General features: G+C 33.7%; 1 protein-coding gene across 2 annotated transcripts in view; it reads left to right on the top strand.

The window, feature by feature from the left end:
• The first annotated feature begins 374 nt into the window (after nt 1-374).
• LOC132747735 (uncharacterized) overlaps nt 375-22,835 on the top strand; it is a 62,479-nt gene continuing 40,018 nt past the window's right edge. Inside the window, exons 1-9 of one of the 2 annotated variants that reach the window (XM_060737263.1) lie at nt 375-516; nt 1,003-1,138; nt 2,008-2,153; nt 2,634-2,769; nt 3,638-3,783; nt 12,899-13,034; nt 14,130-14,260; nt 17,116-17,251; nt 20,316-20,466. In XM_060737263.1, coding sequence (XP_060593246.1) covers nt 3,691-3,783; nt 12,899-13,034; nt 14,130-14,260; nt 17,116-17,251; nt 20,316-20,466 — 647 coding nt within the window. In that variant the 5' untranslated portion in view covers nt 375-516; nt 1,003-1,138; nt 2,008-2,153; nt 2,634-2,769; nt 3,638-3,690. Of the gene's footprint in view, nt 517-1,002; nt 1,139-2,007; nt 2,154-2,633; nt 2,770-3,637; nt 3,784-7,113; nt 7,214-12,898; nt 13,035-14,129; nt 14,261-17,115; nt 17,252-20,315; nt 20,467-22,835 lie in introns of those variants that run through there. The other variant, XM_060737341.1, reaches the window with a different exon arrangement.

Here is a 22,835-nt window from a genome sequence, read left to right as displayed (position 1 = left end):
TGTTGCTGCATAAAAGCCATTATTCTTGAGTTTCCTTTATCCATTTACACATACCATTACATAATTGGTTTCTCTGTGACTTACATAATGCTCATTTATTTTGACTACCTATTAAAGGTAAGGGAGGGGTATTTGTGTCATTTTTAGCTCGCCAGAGCTGAAGGCTCAGGGTGAGCTATTAGTATCAAAGGGGGATGCTCCAGGTCCTTCGTCCGTCATAATGCGTCAACAATCGTCTTCTTCTCTGAAACTACTGGGAAGATTTACTTCAAATTTGGTCTGTACCAGCCTTGTGACAGTCACACTTGAATATGCTCATGTCATTCCAATTGGCCCCTTTTCAAATTACATTGTATTCTACCATTCAGAGGCCCCGAAGATTGATCATACAACTTTGCCTACCAACAATGAAGTTCCTTGTGAAGGTTGGTGAACGATTTGATACTGGACATTGGTATATCAGGATCACCTACACCAACTGTGACATGGTTGAAAGACGATAACCCTATTGTAGGAGTAAGTAAAAATCATGTAAATTCATTTGAAATGGAAGAGGTGCCTCTGTTTTACATAAAGTAATCAACTTTACTCTCTATAGTTCTGGCATCTGTGTGTGTATCAGGGTCTGTTTAAACAGTATAGATCTTATTGAATCAATTTGGTCATTCTCAAAGAGTTGTATGTTTAGGTTACAAACAAAATTTGAGAATTCAGAAAATTTCATTTTATTCTCAACTATGTTATATTACAACATAGTTTGACAAATGCTGAAAATGTCAATTTTGTTTTAAGATCCTAAGAACTTGCAATTGAAACAGATCCAAAGTCCAATAAAGTACAAGTTTAATACACAAAAAAGATAGAGAAAAGTAAGACAGGCTTGAATCTTATATAGCATAAAGTAAAGTTTTAACCCCAATTTATATTAAAAAATTGTAATATTGCCTTTTAACTAAACAGTATATAACATTGATAATGATTTTGGATATTGTTGATTTTCAGGCGACAGAATCCAATAATGATGGTGTGGCCAAATTGGAAATTCAAAGTGCCAAACGTAGTGACGCAGGAAAATACCAAATTAAAGTGGATAATGAGATTGATTCAGTCACAGCTGACATTTCTGTAATTGTTTGTGGTAGGTTATAAGTAATTCATGAATTGAGAATAGATCAACGGCACCATTATAGAACAGGTGCATGTAGTTAGGCCAAACTGATTACTTGCTGATGCTAAATGTTATTGTTTTCATGCAAGCAACAATCACTTTATGTCCCTAATTTAACAATGGAGTTATTCATGAATTTAGAATAGATGAACGTCATTAGTGGAGAGCATGTGCATGTAGTAAGGCCAAACAGATTACTGTCTGATGCTAAATGTTATTATTTTCATGCAACAATCACTTAATGTCCCTAATTGAAAAATGGAGTCAAAATTTCTAATCAGAACAAGGTCCTTCATAATATCAGCATGAAAAAAACTTTTTTGGTATTTAGGTAAAATAATAATTTAATGCTTCTCTATATTATGTTTTCAGTTAGTATTTTCAAGTTATAACCTTTCTTAGCACAAAATTCTCAATGGTTGGCTTTTATCTTTCATCAAAATGTCTGTTGTTTGTTTTTGAGAAACATAACTTTATCTTCATTTCTGAAAATTTACATCAAGAGCATAGCAATTCCACACGTTACATACCTTTTGGTGCTCAACAGATGTAAAAAAAAAACATTTAACTTGAGGTATAGTGCTTGAGTATGTTCTAATACAGGAACATGTTAAGCATCCTTATATAGTACTTAATAGAGCATACAACATTTAGTTAAAGTATCCTATCATTGTTGCAAATTGTAGCAAGGTGAGTGATTTCAGGGTCACAATGGCTACCTAAGTTATTAAGATTGGACTTTTTACATTAAAGTAGTTATTTCAATTGTTATTCAAAGTATATAAAATTTATTCTTTATTATTATTTACAATCAAATTACATTGTATTCTACCATTCAGAGGCCCCGAAGATTGATCATACAACTTTGCCTACCAACAATGAAGTCCGTGTGAAGGTTGGTGAACGATTGATACTGGACATTGGTATATCAGGATCACCTACACCAACTGTGACATGGTTGAAAGACGATAACCCTATTGTAGGAGTAAGTAAAAATCATGTAAATTCATTTGAAATGGAAGAAGTGTCTCTGTTTTACATCAAGTAATCAACTTTTACTCTCTATAGTTCTGGCATATGTGTATCAGGGTCTGTTTAAACAGTATAGAGCTTATTGAATCAATTTGGTCATTCTCAAGAGTTGTATGTTTAGGTTACAAACAAAATTTGAGAATTCAGAAAATTTCATTTTATTCTCAACTATGTTATACTTACAACATAGTTTGACAAATGCTGAAAATGTCAATTTTGTTTTAAGATCCTAAGAACTTGCAATTGAACAGATCCAAAGTCCAATAAAGTACAAGTTTAATACACAAAAAAGAAAGAGAAAAGCAAGACAGGCTTGAATCTTATATAGCATAAAGTAAAGTTTTAACCCCAATTTATATTAAAAAATTGTAATATTGCCTTTTAACTAAACAGTATATAACATTGATAATGATTTTGGATATTGTGATTTCAGGCGACAGAATCCAATAATGATGGTGTGGCCAAATTGGAAATTCAAAGTGCTAAACGTAGTGACGCAGGAAAATACCAAATTAAAGGGGATAATGAGATTGATTCAGTCACAGCTGACATTTCTGTAATTGTTTGTGGTAGGTTATAAGTAATTCATGAATTGAGAATAGATCAACGGCACCATTATAGAGCAGGTGCATGTAGTTAGGCCAAACTGATTACTTGCTGACGCTAAATGTTATTGTTTTCATGCAAGCAACAATCACTTTATGTCCCTAATTTAACAATGGAGTTATTCATGAATTTAGAATAGATGAACGTCATTAGTGGAGAGCATGTGCATGTAGTAAGGCCAAACAGATTACTGGCTGATGCTAAATGTTATTATTTTCATGCAACAATCACTTTATGTCCCTAATTTAAAAATGGAGTCAAAATTTCTAATCAGAACAAGGTCCTTTCATAATATCAGCATGAAAAAAGCTTTTTTGGTATTTAGGTAAAATAATAATTTAATGCTTCTCTATATTATGTTTTCAGTTAGTATTTTCAAGTTATAACCTTTCTTAGCACAAAATTCTCAATGGTGGGCTTTTATCTTTCATCAAAATGTCTGTTGTTTGTTTTTGAGAAACATAACTTTATCTTCATTTCTGAAAATTTACATCAAGAGCATAGCAATTCCACACGTTACATACCTTTTGGTGCTCAACAGATGTAAAAAACACATTCAGCTTGAGGTATAGTGCTTGAGTATGTTCTAATACAGGAACATGTTAAGCATCCTTATATAGTACTTAATAGAGCATACAACATTTAGTTAAAGTATCCTATCATTGTTGCAAATTGTAGCAAGGTGAGTGATTTCAGGGTCACAATGGCTACCTAAGTTATTAAGATTGGACTTTTTACATTAAAGTAGTTATTTCAATTGTTATTCAAAGTATATAAAATTTATTCTTTATTATTATTTACAATTAAATTACATTGTATTCTACCATTCAGAGGCCCCGAAGATTGATCATACAACATTGCCTACCAACAATGAAGTCCGTGTGATGGTTGATGACCTATTGAAACTGGTCATTGGTATATCAGGATCACCTACACCAACTGTGACGTGGTTGAAAGATGGTAACCCTATTGTAGGAGTAAGTAAAAATCATTTAAATTCATTTGAAATGGAAGAGTGTCTCTGTTTTACATCAAGTAATCAACTTTTACTCTCTATAGTTCTGGCATATGTGTATCAGGGTCTGTTTAAACAGTATAGAGCTTATTGAATCAATTTGGTCATTCTCAAGAGTTGTATGTTTAGGTTACAAACAAAATTTGAGAATTCAGAAAATTTCATTTTATTCTCAACTATGTTATACTTACAACATAGTTTGACAAATGCTGAAAATGTCAATTTTGTTTTAAGATCCTAAGAACTTGCAATTGAACAGATCCAAAGTCCAATAAAGTACAAGTTTAATACACAAAAAAGATAGAGAAAAGTAACACAGGCTTGAATCTTATATAGCATAAAGTAAAGTTTTAACCCCAATTTATATTAAAAAATTGTAATATTGCCTTTTAACTAAACAGTATATAACATTGATAATGATTTTGGATATTGTGATTTCAGGCGACAGAATCCAATAATGATGGTGTGGCCAAATTGGAAATTCAAAGTGCCAAACGTAGTGACGCAGGAAAATACCAAATTAAAGTGGATAATGAGATTGATTCAGTCACAGCTGACATTTCTGTAATTGTTTGTGGTAGGTTAAAAGTAATTCATGAATTGAGAATAGATCAACGGCACCATTATAGAGCAGGTGCATGTAGTTAGGCCAAACTGATTACTTGCTGACGCTAAATGTTATTGTTTTCATGCAAGCAACAATCACTTTAAGTCCCTAATTTAACAATGGAGTTATTTCATGAATTTAGAATAGCTTATGAACGTCATTAGTGGAGAGCATGTGCATTTAGTAAAGGCCAAACAAGATTACTGGCTGGATGCTAAATTGGTATTCATTTTCATGCAACAATTCCTTTAATGTCCCTAATTAAAATGGTAGTCAAAATTTTCTAATCAGAAACAAGGTCCTTTTCATAAAGCAGCATGAAAAAAGCTGTTTGTATTAGGTAAATAATAATGTTAATGCTTCTTATATTATGTTTTCAGTTTAGTATTTTCCAAGTTATAACCATTTTCTTAGCATCAAAATTCTCAATGGTGGGCTTTTTATCTTTCCATTCAAAATTGTTCTGTTGTTTGTTTTTGAGGTAAACATAAACTTTATCTTCATTCTTAAAATTTACTATCAAGAGCATAGGCAATTCCACACGTTTACATCCTTTTGGTGCTCAACAGATGTAAAAAAAAAAAAATTCCCAAATTGAGGATAGTGCCTTTTAGTATGTTCTAATACCCCGGGAAAATGTTAAGCATCCTTAAATTTTTTAGTTTCTTAAAGACCCTTTTAAAAAAAAATTTTGGGTTTTTTTATCTATTTATTGTTCCCCCTTGTAGCAAAGGGGGGGGTTTTATTTTAAAAGGGTCACAAATGGCCACCTTTAAATTATTTAAAAATTGGACTTTTTTCATTAAAAATGTTATTTTAATTGTTAATTTAAAATATATAAAATTTAAAATTTTTTATTAAATTTTTTACAATTTTAAAAAATTTCAAATTGGGTTCTTTTTTCCCTTCAGAGGCCCGGGAAAAATTGTCATAAAAAAAACATTTCCCTCCAACAATTAAGTCCGTGTGATGGGGTGACCTTTTTGAAACTGGTCCCCCTTGGGTATAAACCAAAGGATCACCTACACCCAACTTTTTTTGACAATTTTTGAAAAAAATTTGGGAAAACCCCATTTAGGGAGTAAGTTTTAAAAATTTATGTAAATTCATTTTTAAATGGGGAAGGGGGTGTCTCTGTTTTTCATCAAGGGAATCAACTTTTACTCCTTTTTATAGTCTCTGGGCATATGTGCTTTAGGGTCTTGGGTTTTAAAAAGTATTTGAGCTTATTTAATCCCAATTTTTTCATTCTTTAAGAGGGTTTTTATGTTAGGTTACAAAAAATTAAAAGGGTTTTAGGGAAAAATTTTATTTTAATTTTTTCAAAATATGTTATTTCGGGACAAAAAAGTTTTTACAAATGCTTGGGAAAATGTCAATTTTTTTTAAGATCCTAAGAACTTGCCCAAATTGAAAGATCCCCCAAGTCGCTATAAAGTACAAGTTTTTAATACACAAAAAAAGATAGAGAAAAGTAAGACAGGATTGAATCTTATTATAGCCATAAAGTAAAGTTTTAAAACCCCAATTTATATTAAAAAATTGTAATATTGCCTTTTTAACTAAACAGTATATAACATTGATAATGATTTTGGATATTGTGATTTCAGCGACAGAATCCAATAATGATGGTGTGGCCAAATTGGAAATTCAAAGTGCCAAACGTAGTGACGCAGGAAAATACCAAATTAATGTGGATAATGAGATTGATTTCAGTCACAGCTGACATTTCTGTTAATTGTTTGTGGTAGGTTTAAAAGTAATTCATGAATTGAGAATAGATAAACGGCACCATTATAGAGTAGGTGCTGTAGTTAGGCCAAACTGATTACTGGCTGATGGCTAATGTTATTGTTTTCATTGCAAGCAACAATCACTTTATGTCCCTAATTTAACAATGGAGTTATTCATGAATTTAGAATAGATGAACGTCATTAGTGGAGAGCATGTGCATGTAGTAAGGCCAAACAGATTACTGGCTGATGCTAAATGTTATTATTTTCATGCAACAATCACTTTATGTCCCTAATTTAAAAATGGAGTCAAAATTTCTAATCAGAACAAGGTCCTTTCATAATATCAGCATGAATAAAGCTTTTTTGGTATTTAGGTAAAATAATAAATTTAATGCTCCTCTATATTATGTTTTCAGTTAGTATTTTTCAAGTTATAACCTTTCTTAGCACAAAATTCTCAATGGTGGGCTTTTATCTTTCATCAAAATGTCTGTTGTTTGTTTTTGAGAAACCCATAACTTTATCTTCATTTCTGAAAATTTACATCAAGAGCATAGGCAAATTCCACACGTTTACATACCTTTTGGTGCTCAACAGCGATGTAAAAAAAACACATTCAGCTTGAGGTATAGTGCTTGAGTATGTTCTAATACAGGAACATGTTAACGCATCCTTATATTTAGACTTAATAGAAGCATACAACATTTAGTTAAAGTATCCTATCATTGTTGCGAAATTGTAGCAAGTGAGTGATTTCAAGGGTCACAATGGCTACCTAAGTTATTAAGATTGGACTTTTTTTACATTAAATAGTTATTTCAATTGTTATTTCAAAGTATATAAAAGTTTAATTCTTTATTATTATTTACAATTAAATTACATTGTATTCTAAGCCATTCGGCCCGAAGATTGAATCATACAAAACATTGCCCCTACCAACAATTGAAGTCCGTGTGATGGTTGATGAACCTATGAAACTGGTCATTGGTATATCAGGATCACCTACACCAACTGTGACGTGGTTGAAAGATGGTAACCCTATTGTAGGAGTAAGTAAAAATCATTTAAATTCATTTGAAATGGAAGAGTTGTTTTGCTTCAAGTAATCAACTTGTACTCTCTATAGTTCTGGTTTCTGTGTATACAGATCTGTTCAAAGCTTATAGAATCAATTTGGTCATTCTCAGGTGTTGTATGATTAAGTTACAAATAAAATTTGAGAATTCATTAAATTTCTTTTATTCTGAACTACGTTATACTTACAATGTAGTTTGACAAATGCTCTAAATGTCAATTTTGTTTATTGATCCTCAGAATTTGCAATTGAAGGGATTCAAAGCAAATATTATTAGACCTTTCTATCTTAAACGGACTTCGTAAACGTAATAATTTAGGGGTTTTCTCAAAACATAAATGCGCGGAAATAAGATAGAATGAGCAGTACGCTAAAGCTTTGATGCAGCGATTTTAACATATCAACATATAAAAGATGGAGACAATTTTACAATAATTTATATAAAGACAAAACAAACAAGTTTCTGAATTCATAGACTTTATTGTAGTGCTAATTTTTCAACCAAAGACCAAGTCTTGAGTGTCGTAAAAGGAGGGCTATAGGTAAATGTCATCACTGCTATCACTACTGGCGCAAAGTTCGGGAGGGAGGGGGTATACTGTAGAAAGCCTGCTTGTCTCATATTTGATTTACGAGGGAGCGCCTATTCCCCCTGCGATGAACCGGCCGATTACGTTGACCTGCCACAACATTCGAAACAGCCGACACTGGGTGCTGAACTTGGTCTTGAATTGCCCTCTCTCTCTCTCTCATCGTTATTGTTGTAAACCAATATCTTTCTGACGTAGACCGTTTGCGGGCTGTGGAACTTTAATACCTCCCCCAACATCATCGTCGTATGTATGTTTGTATAAATATCTCTGTTACTAAAGTATATATAAACTGTAGTGACGCTTCAGTGTGAAATTACACGAAATTCTCAAGCGTTAGAATTATACAATAATAGTACATATGCAATACCGGCTAACATTAAAGCAGCACGCCTTCAGACTTGGATCTTGAATTTTTTTACCTTTCTTAAAAGTTTAGTGCATTTTTCTCAATATTGATTTTCTTGAAATATTTTGGCTCATCTGGAGGCGTGCAACTTTAAACCCTAGGTCCTCAAATGTTGCCGATTTTCTTACAATAATAATACCATTGAGTGTGAAAACCTGTCCATTGCTATTATACGTGTGTCGTTAAAATTTGTGTTATGTTAGACAGCAATTGTGCTACTTTTCTTTGCAACACTATACTATTTGCATTGTATTTAGATTTTCAGAATGAACACTAGTATCACTTTCCTGCTTTAGTTCAATCCCCGTAATATGATTCAGAATATATCATCCGTGCATTGTCATGTTTATTTGCCGTATAATGTCCACACTAGACTCTGTACTAGAAATTCGCATGTACAATATCTATAATCTAACTTGTAAAGCATCAGAAAAATCTATAGATTTATTACATATCATAAACTTAGAAATTACAGTCGCCACAAACTGTCTTCAGTAATATAATTTTATTGTTTGTAATATGGATATGTTGTTACCCAACCGTTAATTGTAACACTTGTCACCATAGTCAATGTGTGCACTGCGTATGTACATGTTGAAATTCGCACATTTATACATGCATTCTACACATCATATGTGAATTATATTACTTGGCCAACCATAGATCAATTGTTTAGTAAACGTGGTGACTGGGACGCAGTTGGTGCAATAGATGGAACATCACACGAATTATTATGACCAATGGATAAGCCACGTTTGTTTGTTTGTTTGTTTTTATTGGGTCTTCATATAAATTATGGTTACATTGTATCCATCTTTAAAGAGTTGATGGTTGATAGAAATACTATAACTAGCATATACATGTAAATCCGATGCATTACAGTTTTATTGATCTTTTTATCATTTATGTTTTGAGAAAATCCCCAATTTATTCCGTATTACGAAGTCCGTTTAAGATTGAAAGGTCTACTGTTAGGTCACATTGAATTATTTCCTACTGAAATAATTGATAAATGATCACCAAACTTCTTAGCATTCTCAGGTACTCTTTTATCAAGTTTGCTCATACTGATTTGATCGGCCCTGTTTAAGCTAAAGCTTAAATGCCCAAGGTCATGGCATTTCTTCAAATTATTGTTTAAACATATTGTATGCTCAATTTTAATATAAGAAAATATTGACAATGGATAATTTCCAACACTGAAAAGCAGTTGTTTCTGGTGAGCGTCTCAGGGCCATCATGCTCTTCTTGCGTAAGTTTAGTACACAAAAAGAGAAAATAAAAATAGGCAGACTTGTATCTTACATTACGAACACTATTTAATATTGAGGGTTGTCCAAAAAATTTGTGCACTGCAGTTAAAGTCGTGAGAGTTACTGATAAAAAAACAATTAATTATATATCATTTGAAGGGGAAATCTGTCTCAAATAAGAAAACAAAAGAAACAAATGTGTAACCGGCGTGTAGTGAAAACGAATTGTCATACAGTTACCTTACTAATGTAATACCGGCCCCAGACAAAAAATTAGGTTAGTTATTTCCTCTGATGCATCACAGTATCCTTTGAACGCTACATATAAATGTTAAAATTCAGGGAAAAGTGTTTGTAGGTATAGCCGACGTCACTAGCAAATATGATTTCATTTGCCTTATTGTAACTGTCGTAAACAAACATTTCTGTGTGGTCCATAATACTGTCATTACGTGAAAATGTCAGTTGCTAAACATCTGGAATTATGGACAATCATTAACTTTTGTGCAAGTATTGGTAAAACACCAACAGATACCTACAAAGAACTTATAAGGGCAAAAGGGGCCAATTCAGTGTCACGAAGGCTGGTTTTCAAATGGCAGAAACACTTTGTAGAGGGGCGAGAGTCGGTAAACGATGACAATCGAACAGGTAGACATCCGTTCGTCCATAAAGTGGGCTCTTGTGACGTCAATTAAGGTTGCTTTTGCCAGGGACAGCCGTTACACCGTAAGAAAGTTATCAGACATAACCAGAGTCAGCAAATCATTTGTTCACAACATATTGCACGAAAAACGAATATGTCAAAGGTAAGTTTTCTAGGTTAACAGTTTTTATACATAAGTAATGTATCTTAAGAATAAAAAATGCAAAATCATTTTATTAATTGAACTCGTAAGATTAAGAGTTCATAAATTGGTAGTAGTGGCTCGTTATAATGCCACTGCAGCATCTGCGATGCGGTGGCATATAGCGATACACCTGTGTGTGTGTGTGTGTGTGTGTGTGCGTGTGCGTGTGCGTGTTCTATAGATTATATAGTGAACTTAAAAAATCTCCTTGTGAAAAACCACTAGTCCAATTTCAACCAAACTTGGCAGGATAGATCCTTGGGTGAAAGACTTCCAAAATTGTCCAAAGAATTTCATTCAATGCAGAAATCTGGTTGCCATGGCAACCAAAAGGAATTATAAGAATAGATTTAAAAAATCTTCTTGTAAAGACCCAAAAGGCCTAGAGCTTAGATATTTTGCATAAGGCATTGTCTTGTAGACCTCTACAAGATTGTTTAAATTATAGCCCTGGGTTCAAAATTGGTCCGTTCCAATTTTGCCTCTGGTGTCAAAATCAGCCCCACCCCGGGTATCATAGGTTTTCCTTATATGAATATAGTAAAAAACTTAAAAAATCATCTCCTCTACATTCACAAAGGCTGGAGTTTAGATATTTTGCATGAAACATTGTGTAGTGAATCTCTAGCAAAATTGTACAAATTAAAGCCCTGGGGTCAAAATTGGCCCATCCGGGGGGGTCTGAAGGTACAAGGCTTAGAGCTTTGATATGTGGTATATGATATCATCTATAGTTTATCTACCAAAGTTGTTCAAATTTTGCCTGTAGTGTCAAAACAAGTCCCGCCCCGGGGGTCATAGGTTTTCCTTACATGTATATTATAGTAAAAACTTTTTACAAAATCATCTTCTCTAGAGGTTAGACATTTTGCATTTAACACTGTGTAGTGAACCTCTAACAAGATTATTCAAATTAAAGCCCTGGGGTCAAAATTGGCCACGCCCCTGGGGATAATTGATTTTCAGTCACTATGTCATAAAGTGAAAACTTAAAAATCTTATTGTCTGAAGGTAACTAATCTGATAATAACAAATAGGTAAGTGATCTATGCATTATGGCAATCTATATAGAAACAAAAAAATTGTGTCCCTAAATTACTATTTAGTGTTGTATTTATGCTGTTGCATGGCTTTTTAAGCTCGACTTTTTTTTTTTGAAAAAAAAATTAGAGGTATTGTTATAGTCGCGGCGGCGTTGCTGTTGCCGGTGCCGTTCGCAAACTTGTACCTGGATCATTACTTTTTTAGTTCTTGGTGTATTGTCTTCATACTTGGCCACAAAAACCCTTGGGACAAGACCTTGCAGTAGACCACCACACTAACCTTGACCTTCATCCATAAATTACCTTGACCTTCAAGGTTAAAAGTCAGTGGCTCTTGTTTACAAATGCAATCTTGTTTTTGTTATCATTTTTTTAAAATCAATAAATCTATAAAATTGCGGCTTAACTTTATATAAAGAAGTGTTCATAATTTAGTTTGCTAAACAACTGATACTCTTTCCTATGATTATATTTATTTAATAATATATTATTTAGGTCCATTCGCGGTGTATACCACATGTGTTGAAATTTTATGAGCAGGAGCAAAGAGTTCAAGAGTCCACCAAGTTTGTACATATGTTTGGACGGCTGGGTTTTCCTCAGCTCTATCAACACAAAAGTACCTTTACAATCCCGAAACTAAGTGCCTGTCAGCGATGTGGTAAAAACTGGGCACGCCTCCGTGGGTAAAGGTTCACGTTTTCATATCAGCTGGGAAGCAGATGTACATGTTTGCTGACAAGACATACCTCCACATACAATGGTGAATGCAGAATATAATTTAAAGGTATATAGTATATTATCTGAGAAATATTATATAATATGATAAAGACTTATTGTATTACTTAATGATAAGACAGTGTGATTCTTTTAAATAGGGAAATCATATATTTAATTTTTATTACATGTATACACTTCGCACAATTGAAAATAATAAGAAATTTAAAAAATATTTTAACAAAATGTTTTTTAAATTTTAATCTAAGGCTTAAGTATTTGTGTAATTCCAGGTGCTACGCCTGATTTGTTAAATGCAGCCGAGGGGTCCGGGTTTTAGTGTTGATTTTATGCACCAGGGAAATGGTCTCCATATACAAAGCTTCAATTTTTTGGGAAGATCATGGATTCAAGCGGTAGCATCCTACCACCGCCCTTTTTTTGGGTCTTTGTAATGTAATTGGGAATACTTAAAAAAGTTGTGAAAAGGTGTATGACAATGAAAAATTATGACAGTGACGCGGACGTCATGTGTTGACCTTGCGCCGTTGCAGCTGTGATTGTATTTATTTTATGTTGTTTGTAAAGTGGCATTTACCTTTTATGTCATAATTTGTTTTACTGTCAATAGAAGAATGATTGATGCAAAACATTTTGTAGTTTTTATTGTTCTAATGCAATATACATGTAACATATTCCACTAGTGCATGAATATATTGGACAACGCTCATAACAATGCCTTTAAATTAAACAGTAAATATAACATTGATAATAATTTTAGATATTGTAATTACAGGCAAAAATATCCAATAATGATGGTGTGGCACAATTGGAAATTCCAAGAGCCAAACGTAGTGACACAGGAAAATACCAGATTAAAGTTGAAAATCAGATTGATTTTGCCACAGCTGAAATTTATGTATTTGTTTATGGTAGGTTATAAGTAATTCTTGAGTTTAGAATAGATCAACGTAACCAGTATAGAGCATATGCATGTTGTTAGGCCGAACTGATAACTGGCTGATGCTAAATGCAGAAATCACTTTATGTCCCTAATTTAACAATGGAGTCAAAAATTCTAATCAGAACAAGGTCCTTTCATAATATCAGCATGAGATAGAGGAATTTTTGTTTAGTTCAGTGTAAGATCGGAATAAATTTCACCGAGTTAGCACCAAAAGGTATATATGAACTTTTGGTGTTCACAAGGTGAAATATATTTCGATTTTACACTAAATTAAACAAATTTTCTTTTTATTATATGCAAAAAAAAACGTTTTAAAAAGACCTAATACTGAATGAAAAGCGCGCCAAATAATAATACAACGTGACGTCATTTACGACGTCACGTCATTTAGTTGGTACCCAGTACTGTGCACGCTGGTATTTCACTGAAACAACGTAAGGGGCTTAAATTCAAAACAGTGAAATTATCAAAGTGGTAATTTCACTGTTTCAAACAGTGAAATTACCAGTTTTATAACACTGATATATTTCTATAAACCACTTAAAAGCATGTTATAAAAAGCTTTATTGGTTCAAATAAGTGAAATGTTATAACTATATGATGCTTATGTTTTCAGTTTGTAATTTCAAGTTATAACCCTTCTAAGCACAACGTGTTTAATCGTACATCAAAATGTCTGTTGTTTGTTGTCCACAAACATAACTTAATTTATTTCCGAAAATTAAATATCAAAAGCATATCTATTCCGCACATTAAATATTAAATACCATGTGGTGCTCAACAAAAGTAAAACACATTCAACTTGAGGCAAAGTGCTTGAGTGGAACATGTTAAGCATCCTTATATAGTACTTAATAGAGCATACAACATTAAGTAAAACTATCCTATCCTTGTTGCAAATTGTAGCAAGGTGAGTGATTTCAGGGTCAGAATGGCTCTCTAGGTTATTTAGATAGGACTTTTAACATCAAATTGGTTATTTCAATATGTAATTCAAAGTATATAAAATTTATTCTTTACTATTGTTGGCAATCATACCACAATGTATTCTACTATACAGAGGCCCCGAAGACTGATCCTACAAGATTGCCTGCCAGCAATGAATTCAATTTGATGGTACAGGTACCATTGAGGATAAACGTAGGGCAAACTACAGTGACTGGTGTGAATGAACATAACCCTATTGGAAGAGTATGTAAAATTCATTTCAATTCATTTGAAATGGAGGAGGTGTCTTTGTTTTGCATTAAGTAATCAATTTGTACTCTCTCTTGTTCTGTGTTCTGTGTAGCAGGGTCTGTTTAAACAGTATAGAACTTATCAAATCAATTTGGTCATACTCAAGTGTTATATGTTAAGGTTATAGATTTTTATGCTCCCTGATGGGTGAGCATATAGTCGCCGCTTTGTCCGTCCGGACGGACGTCCGTCCGCTATTCTTGTCCGGGACATAACTTTGAAACAACAAGAGGTATCAACGTGAAACTTTGTAGGTATATAGATCTCATTGAGTAGATGTGCAGTAGATTATTAGAGAACCATAATTCTGTCTTGCCTTAGAGAACCATAATTCTGTCTTGCCTAATTTTGGAAATATTTCCCTTTGTTCATTTTTACACTTTGAACTATGTCCTGGACATTTCTCTAAATCTATAAGGGATATCAACATGAAACTTTTGAGGTAGATAGATTTCATTGTGTTGAAGTGCATTGTTAAAGAACCATAACTCTGCCTTGCATTATTTTGGTGTTTTTGCCATTTGTTCATTTTTATACTTGAACTTTGTCCGGGACATTACTAAAAAACTATAAGAGATATCAACATGAGACTTTGTCGGTAGATAGATTTATTGTGTAGAAGTGCAATGCTAAAGAACCATAACTCTGTCTAGCCATATTTTGGAGTTATTGCCCTTTGTTCATTTTTAGCTCACCTCTCACAAAGTGACAGGGTGAGCTTTTGTGATCGCTTTTCGTCCGGCGTCCGTCCGTCCGTAAACTTTTACTTTAAATGACATCTCCTCATAAACCATTAAGCCAATTTCATCCAAAATTCACAGGAATGTTCCTTTGGTGGTCACCTTTAAAAATTGTCAAGGAATTTAATTCCATGGCAACCGAAAGAAAAAAACTTAAGATATCTCCTTTTAAAGAACCCAAAGAGCTAGAGCTTAGATATTTGGCATGAAACATCTTCTAGTGAGTGTCTACCAAGTTTGTTCAAATTAAAGCCCTAGGGTCAAAATTGGCCCAGCCCCAGGGGGTCATTGATTTTCCCAATATGCATATAGTAAAAACTTAAAATATCTTTATTTAAAGAACCCAAAAAGCTAGAGCGAAGACATTTAGCATGAAACATCTTCTAGTAAGTGTCTACCAAGTTTGTTCAAATAAAAGCCCTGGGGTCAAAATTGGCCTTCCCAGGGGGTCATTGATATTCCCTATATGCATATCGTGAAAACTTAAAAAATCTTGTTTTAAAGAACCAATAGAGCTAGAGCTAAGACATTTAGCATGAAACATCTTCTAGTGAGTGTCTACCAAGTTTGTTCAAATAAAAGCCCTGGGGTCAAAATTGGCCCCGCCCCAGGGGTCATTTATTTTACTATATGCATAGAGTAAAAACTTAAAAATCTTCTTTTAAAGAACTCAAAGAGCTAGATTTTAGATCTTAAGCATGAAAGATCTTCTAGTGAGTGTCTACAAAGTTTGTTCAAATAAAAGCCCTTGGGTCAAAATTGGCCCCCCAGGGGTCATTGATTTTTTCTTATATGTGTATAGCAAAAACTTAAAAATCCTCTTTGAAAAAACCCAAATAGCTACAGTTTAGATATAAAGCATGAAACGTTTTCTAGTAAGTGTCTACAAAGTTTGTTCAAATAAAAGCCCTGGGGTCAAAACTGGCCCGCCCCAGGGGTGTCATTGCTTTTTACTATATGTGTATAGTAAAAACTTAAAAAATCTTCTTTTAAAAACCCAATGAGCTAGAGCTTAGATGTTTAGCATGAAACATCTTCTTATGGGTGTCTACCAAGTTTGTTAAAATAAAAGCCCTTGGGTTAAAATTGGCCCTTCCGGGGGGGGGGAGGGCGTTTGAGAAGGTCATTGTTTTTCATAATGTGTGTGTAGTAAAAACTTAACATCATTAAACATCTTCTAATGGGTGTCTTCCAAGTTTGTTCAAATAAAAGCCCTGGGGTTTAAACTGGCCCCGCTCCGGCGGCCTATATACAGGTGAGCGATCTCAGGGCCATCATGGCCCTCTTGTTATACATGAACTCTGTTAGGGACATTATTCTAAAACTATAAGAGATATCAACATGGAACTTTGTAGGTAGATATCTCATTGCATAGAAGAGCAGTGCTAAATACCCTAAACACAGCCTTGCCTAATTTTTGAGTTGTTGCCCTTTTTCATTTTTACACTTTGAATGTTACCAAAGACATTAATCTGAAACTATAAGAGATATCAACACAAAATATGAAAAACAAGATCAACAAGGAAAGGCGGCGTTCAATGAACGCAACCCCCATATGACCCAAAACTTTATAGGTAGATAGATCTCATTGAATAGAAAGTTCAGTGTAAAGAACCTTAATTCTGTTTTACCTTATTTTGGAGTTTTTGCCCTTTGTTGATTTTTTCATACTTTTCTGTGTGCAAAACCTACCCGTTTCAAACGGTTCTTGTGTTTTGAGAATTTAGAAATTTTCTTTTCATTCTCAACTACGTTATACATACAATGTAGTTTGACAAATTCTCAAAATGTCATATTTGGTTTTAGATCCAAAGAATTTGCAATTAAACAAATCCAAAAAATAGAGAAAACAAAATGCCAAAAGAACTTCCAACACAGCACAATTGAAAATGTTACAAAGCCAATATAGTGTAACTTTAGTACATAAAGAGAGAAGTAAGGCAGACTTGAATTTTGTATAGCAAAAGATAAAATTTTCACACCAATTTATATTGAAAAATTGTAATATTGCTTTAAACGAAACAGTAAATATAACAATGATAATAATTTTGGATATTGTGATTACAGACAACAGTTTTCAATAATGATGATTTGGCTAAATTGGAAATTCCAAAAGCGGAACGTAGTGACACAGAAAAAAAACAAATTAAAGTGGGAAATGAGATTGATTCAGACACAGCTGGCATTTATGTTTTTCTTCGTGGTAGGTTATAAGTAATTCTTGAATTTAGAATAGATCAACGTAACCAGTAAAGAGCATGTGGAGTTAGGCCAAACCGATTTCTGGCTGATGCTAAATTTTATAATCAAACCCCTGACAAACGAATTTAAAGGGGGTATACTGGAGTCAGCAGCTGGTCTGTCAGTCCGTTGCAGATTTCATGTCCGGGACATAACACTAAAACTACAAGAGATATAAACTTCAAAATTTTTAGGTAGATAGTTCTCACTAAATAGTAGCACTGTGCTAAAGAAGCGCAACTTTTTATTGCCTAACTTTGGTATTATTGCCCTTTGCTTTTTTACACTTTGTCCGGGACATAGTTTTCAAACGACAAGGGGTATTAACTAGAAACTTTGTAGGTAGATAGATTTATTGAGTAGAAGTGCAGGGCAAAAGAACCATCACTCTGCCTTTCCTAATATTGGACTTCTTGCCCTTTTTTTCTTTAACACTTTGGACTTTGTCCAAGACATAACTTTAAAACATCAAGGGGTATATACAAGAAACTTTGTAGGTAAATAGATCTTATTGAGTATATTAGTGCATTGCAAAATAACCGAAACTTTGCCTTTCCTAAGTTTTATTTATTGCCCTTCGTTTACTTTACACTTTGAACTTTGTGCCAGACATAACTTTAAAACGTCAAGGGGTTATATACAGGAAACTTTGTAGGTAGATAGATCTTATAGAGTAGGAATACATTGCAAAATAACCATAACTCTGCCTTTCCTTAGTTTCGAATTATTGCCCTTTGTTTATTTTTAAACTTTGTCCGGGACATAATTCTAAAAAGACAAGGGGTATTAACACGAAACTTTGTAGGTAGAAATCTTATTGGGTAAAAGTGAAGAGCAAAAGAACCATAACGCTTCCTTATTTTGGAGTTATTGCAATTTTTTTACATTTTGAACATTATCCGGGACGTAACTTTCAAACGACAAGGGGTATTAACACGAAACTTTGTAGGTAGATAGATCTTATTGAGTAAACGTGCAGTGCTAAAAAAAACATAACTCTTCCTTGCCTAATGTTTTAAAGTTATTGCACATTATTTGTTTAGTTTTTGAACTTTGTCTGTGACATAACTTTAAAACGTCAAGGCGTATTAACCCTTTACCTCATATATACGCGAAACAACGCACTTTCGAACCCCCCCCCCCTTCCCCTCATTTAGGCCTCAAATAGTGAATAAATGTCCTGTTTGGGCCCCCAACCCATGTTTTCGTTTGAGAAATGTTGATAAAAAAGTGATTCCTTTTTCGGCGCGGACCCCAATTAAAAGATACATCAGGGGGTTGCCAGAGAGAGATGTGCCCCTTCCTTTTTGGGAGGTTTGAAGGGGGCGGTAGTCCCCCTCATCGCCAAGAAAATTTTTGACTTGAGAGAGGCTAAAAATGACCCCAGATCGATCATAAGGTAACGTGTAACCAACGCCGAAAAGCATTTGACTCTATCTCAATCTATTGAGAAGTTGCAGCACTTTGAAATCAATTTTGATGGAAAAAATCAACGCAAAATAGTGATTTTTGGCAATTTTGAGATGTCCCCTTGTTGCCATTGTAACAGCAAATTTAAGCCTGAGCATGTTGTTACAAAGGCAAGGGTCCAGTCAACAATTTTACAAAGTTTGATTAGTATTGAAGCAGTTTTTATATTTTTATAGCAATTTGAACTTGTAACGGGAGACTTTTCAATGAAAACAGCCATTTTTCACAAAATGCTCATTAAGAAATAGTAAAAGTAAAAGTGCATTGCAAAAGAACCGTAACTCTGCCTTGCCTTTTTTGGAGTTATTGCCCTTTGTATTTTTTTACACTTAGAACTTTGTCCGGGACATAACCCTAAAACGACAAGGGGTATAAACATGAAACTTTGAAAGTAGTTAGATGTCATTGAGTAAAAGTGCAATGCAAAAGGTTCGTTACTCTGCCTTGCCTAATTTTTAGAGTGATTGCCCTTAGTTTTTTTGACACTTTGAAATTTTCCGGGACATAACTATAAAACAAAGATATTTACGAGAAACTTTGTAGGTAGATAGATATCATTGACAAGAATTTCAGTGCAAAAGAGCAATAACTCTGCCATCCATAATTTTGGAATTATTGCCCTTTGTTTATTTTTACACTTTGAACTTTGTCCTCCGGGACATTACCCTAAAATGACAAGGGGTATAAACAAAAAACTTTGTAAGTTGATAGATCTTATTGAGTTAAAGTGCAGTGCAAAAGAACCATATTTTTCCCTTGCCTTATTTTGGAGTTATTACCCTTTGTTTATTTTTTACACTTTGAACTTTGTCCGGGACATAACTTCAGAACTATAAAAGGTATCAACTTAAATCTTTGTAGGTATATAATCCCACCCAGTAGAAGTGCAGTGAAAAAGAACCATAATTCTCCCTACCCTTATTTTGGAGTTATTGTCCTTCGTTCATTTTTACACTTTGAATGTGTCATGGACATAACTTGAGAACTATAAAAGTTATCAACTTGAAACTTTGTAGTTAGATATATCTCACTGAGTAGAAGTGCAGTGCAGAATAACCATTACCCTCCTTACCCTTATTTTGGAGTTATCGCTTTTTGTTCATTTTTACTGAATTAAAACTGAATTTCTATTTAGCTGTCCTTCAGCCCTGTTATATACTTACATAGGAAAACACATTTAAGCTTCATTGTAACTATGAAACTACAATGTCTAGAGATGAGATATTTAGCATGTAGCAATGTCTAATTGACCTTTACCAAACTGATATAATTTATGTCTTTTGGTTCAATATTGGTCCCCAGGGGTCACATGATTGATATAGACTTAAACATGTATATGATAAACACATCTGAGACTTGTTGTGTTAAATTACAATGCCCAGAGCTTAATACATTTGTATTTGGCATATAACATCACTTTGTCAACCAAAGATTAACTGAATTTATCATGCCCTTTTTGCGCCGGGTGTCACTAAGTTAATAAATTTGAGTGTTTTAAAACAATGTTTATGGGCATCAAATTTACCATGTGTGTATATTTGAGTTTTTTATTTTAGACAAGCCTGGAGCACCTGGTGTACCTAAATGTAAGACAACAACAGAGGACAGTATAACTTTATCTTGGACACCACCCAATAGAGAAGGAGGTAGCCCAGTCACTAGATATGTCCTGGAGAGGGGAGAGAAGGGTGATGATGTATGGGAAACGTAAGTTGGAATGAGGGTTTAAGTGAGAGCACAAAATACAAAACATTAACTTTTACTTTGACTTGATTAATAAAATAATTTATTATACCCCTGAAACGAAGTGTGTGGGGGTATATAAGGGTCACTCGGTGGTTGGTCAGTCGATCCAGGCGTCCGTTGCATTTTCCTTGTCCGGAGCATAACTTGAAGACTTATGGTTGGAATTCAGTATAACGTCATACAATGGTCAAGCACATTGGGAGGAAGTGCAGTGCACAAGAACCATAACTACAGCTTCACTAATTACAGAGTTGTTGCCCTTGGTTATTTTTCCTTGTCCGGAGCATAACTTGAAAACTTTTGGTAGGAATTCAAAACAACTTTATACAATGGTCAAGCACAATAAGGGGAAGTGCAGTGCACAAGAACCATAACTCTATTCGAAGTAATTACAGAGTTATTGCCCTTTGTAACGTTTCCATTGCTTTCTTTTGTCGGGACCATAACTTGAAGACTAATTGTTGTAATTCAATATAACTTCATACAATGGTCAAGCACATTGAGAGGAAGTGCAGTGCATAAGAACCATAAAACTCCATCTTGACTAATTACATATTTATTGCCCTTTGTTACTTTTCCTTGTCCGGAGCATAACTTGATACCTACTAGTTGGAATTCAAAATAACTTTATACAATGGTCAAGCACAATAAGGTTGAGTGCAGTACACAAGAACCATAACTCTATCTAAAGTAATTACAGAAATATTGCCTTTTGTTACTTTTCCATTGGTTTTTGTATGGAGCATAACTTGAAGACTTATGGTTGGAATTCAATACAACTTCATAAAATGATCAAGCACATTGAGAGGAGGTGCAATGCACAAAAATCATAACTCCATCTTGACTAATTACAGAGTAATTGCCCTTTGTTTCTTTTCAATGTCTGGAGCATAACTTGAAAACTACTAGTTGGAATTCAAGTCAACTTCATACAATCGTCAAGCACATTAAAAGGAAGTGCAGTGCACAAGAACCATAACTACAGCTTCACTAATTACAGAGTTGTTGCCCTGAGTTATTTTTCCTTGTCCGGAGCATAACTTGAACCATAACACCATTTTGACAAATTACAGAGTTATTGTCCTTTGATACTTTTCCTTGTCCGTTGCATAACTTGAAAAGTTCTTTTTAAATTTCGAAACAACTTCATACAATGGTCAAGCACAATAAGAGGAAGTGCAGTGCACAAGAACCATAACTCTGTCCAGCGTAGCTATAGAGTTATTGCCCTTTGTTACTTTTCCATTGCTTTTTTTCTTGTCCAGAGCATATTTTCATACAATGGTCAAGGGCAGTGAGATGAAGTGCCGTGCATAATAAACATAACTCTATTTGGACAAATTACAGTTATTGCCCTTTGTTACTTTTTTGTTTAGTGCATAACTTGAAAACTAGTAGTTGGAATCAATACAACTTCATACAATGGTCAAGCGCAATGAGAGGAAGTGCAGTGTATAATAATCATTGCCCTTTATTTATTGCCCTTTGTTCCTTTTCCTTGTCCGGTTACTAATGTTTAGAATTCAATGCAACTTCATACAATGGTCAAGCACAATGAGAGGAAGAGCAGTGCTCAAGAAGCGTAACTCTATCTGGACTTATTACAGAGTAATTCAATAAAACTTCATCAATGGTCAACCACATTGAAAGGAAATGCAACACTATCTTTAAATGCCAACAACCATACCTCTATTCTAATTGTTTTGCAAGGTATTCTGTTACTATAGTAACTTCCTCATTTCCGAAACACTGACTGTCTTGCGGGGGTATAAATCACATTTAGTGAGTTCTAGTTTAAAATAAATGGTTAGTTTGACTGTAGGTTTTAGTAGATTATTTGTAACACAAAATACAAGACATTAACATTTACTTTGACTATCATATTTTTATCTTAAATAAATGGTAATTTGCTTCGTTGTTTTGACTTTAGACTATATTAATTTGTTTAAGTCAAGATTTTATACACAGCTTTGAAGTGAATAGTTTTACATAAAAAGCTATAGTTTCTCTATCATTTATATTTTTGAATGAATGTAGTGATATTACACAGATGTAATGCAATACAATTTTACTGATCGGGAGTTTTCTTGATTACTTCAACTTGTTTGAAATAAAAATCCCTGAAACTTAAAAAAGACATGTTAAGATCGATTTTTAAAAGAAAATGATTCAATTAACTTATGTAATATATTTTGAGTAGGAAAACACATTTACAGCTTATTTTGGCGAAAATACGATTCATAGAGTTAAGATATTTATATTTGGCATGTCTTGATTAAGAAAACACATTTCAGTCTTATTTGTGAAACTGAAATGCCAAGAGATTATAT

This window comes from Ruditapes philippinarum, unplaced genomic scaffold, assembly GCF_026571515.1.
Source record: "Ruditapes philippinarum isolate M1 unplaced genomic scaffold, ASM2657151v2 ctg2666_1_1_1_1, whole genome shotgun sequence".
Taxonomy (NCBI): domain Eukaryota; kingdom Metazoa; phylum Mollusca; class Bivalvia; order Venerida; family Veneridae; genus Ruditapes; species Ruditapes philippinarum.
This window is presented reverse-complemented; position numbering and strand designations above follow the sequence as displayed.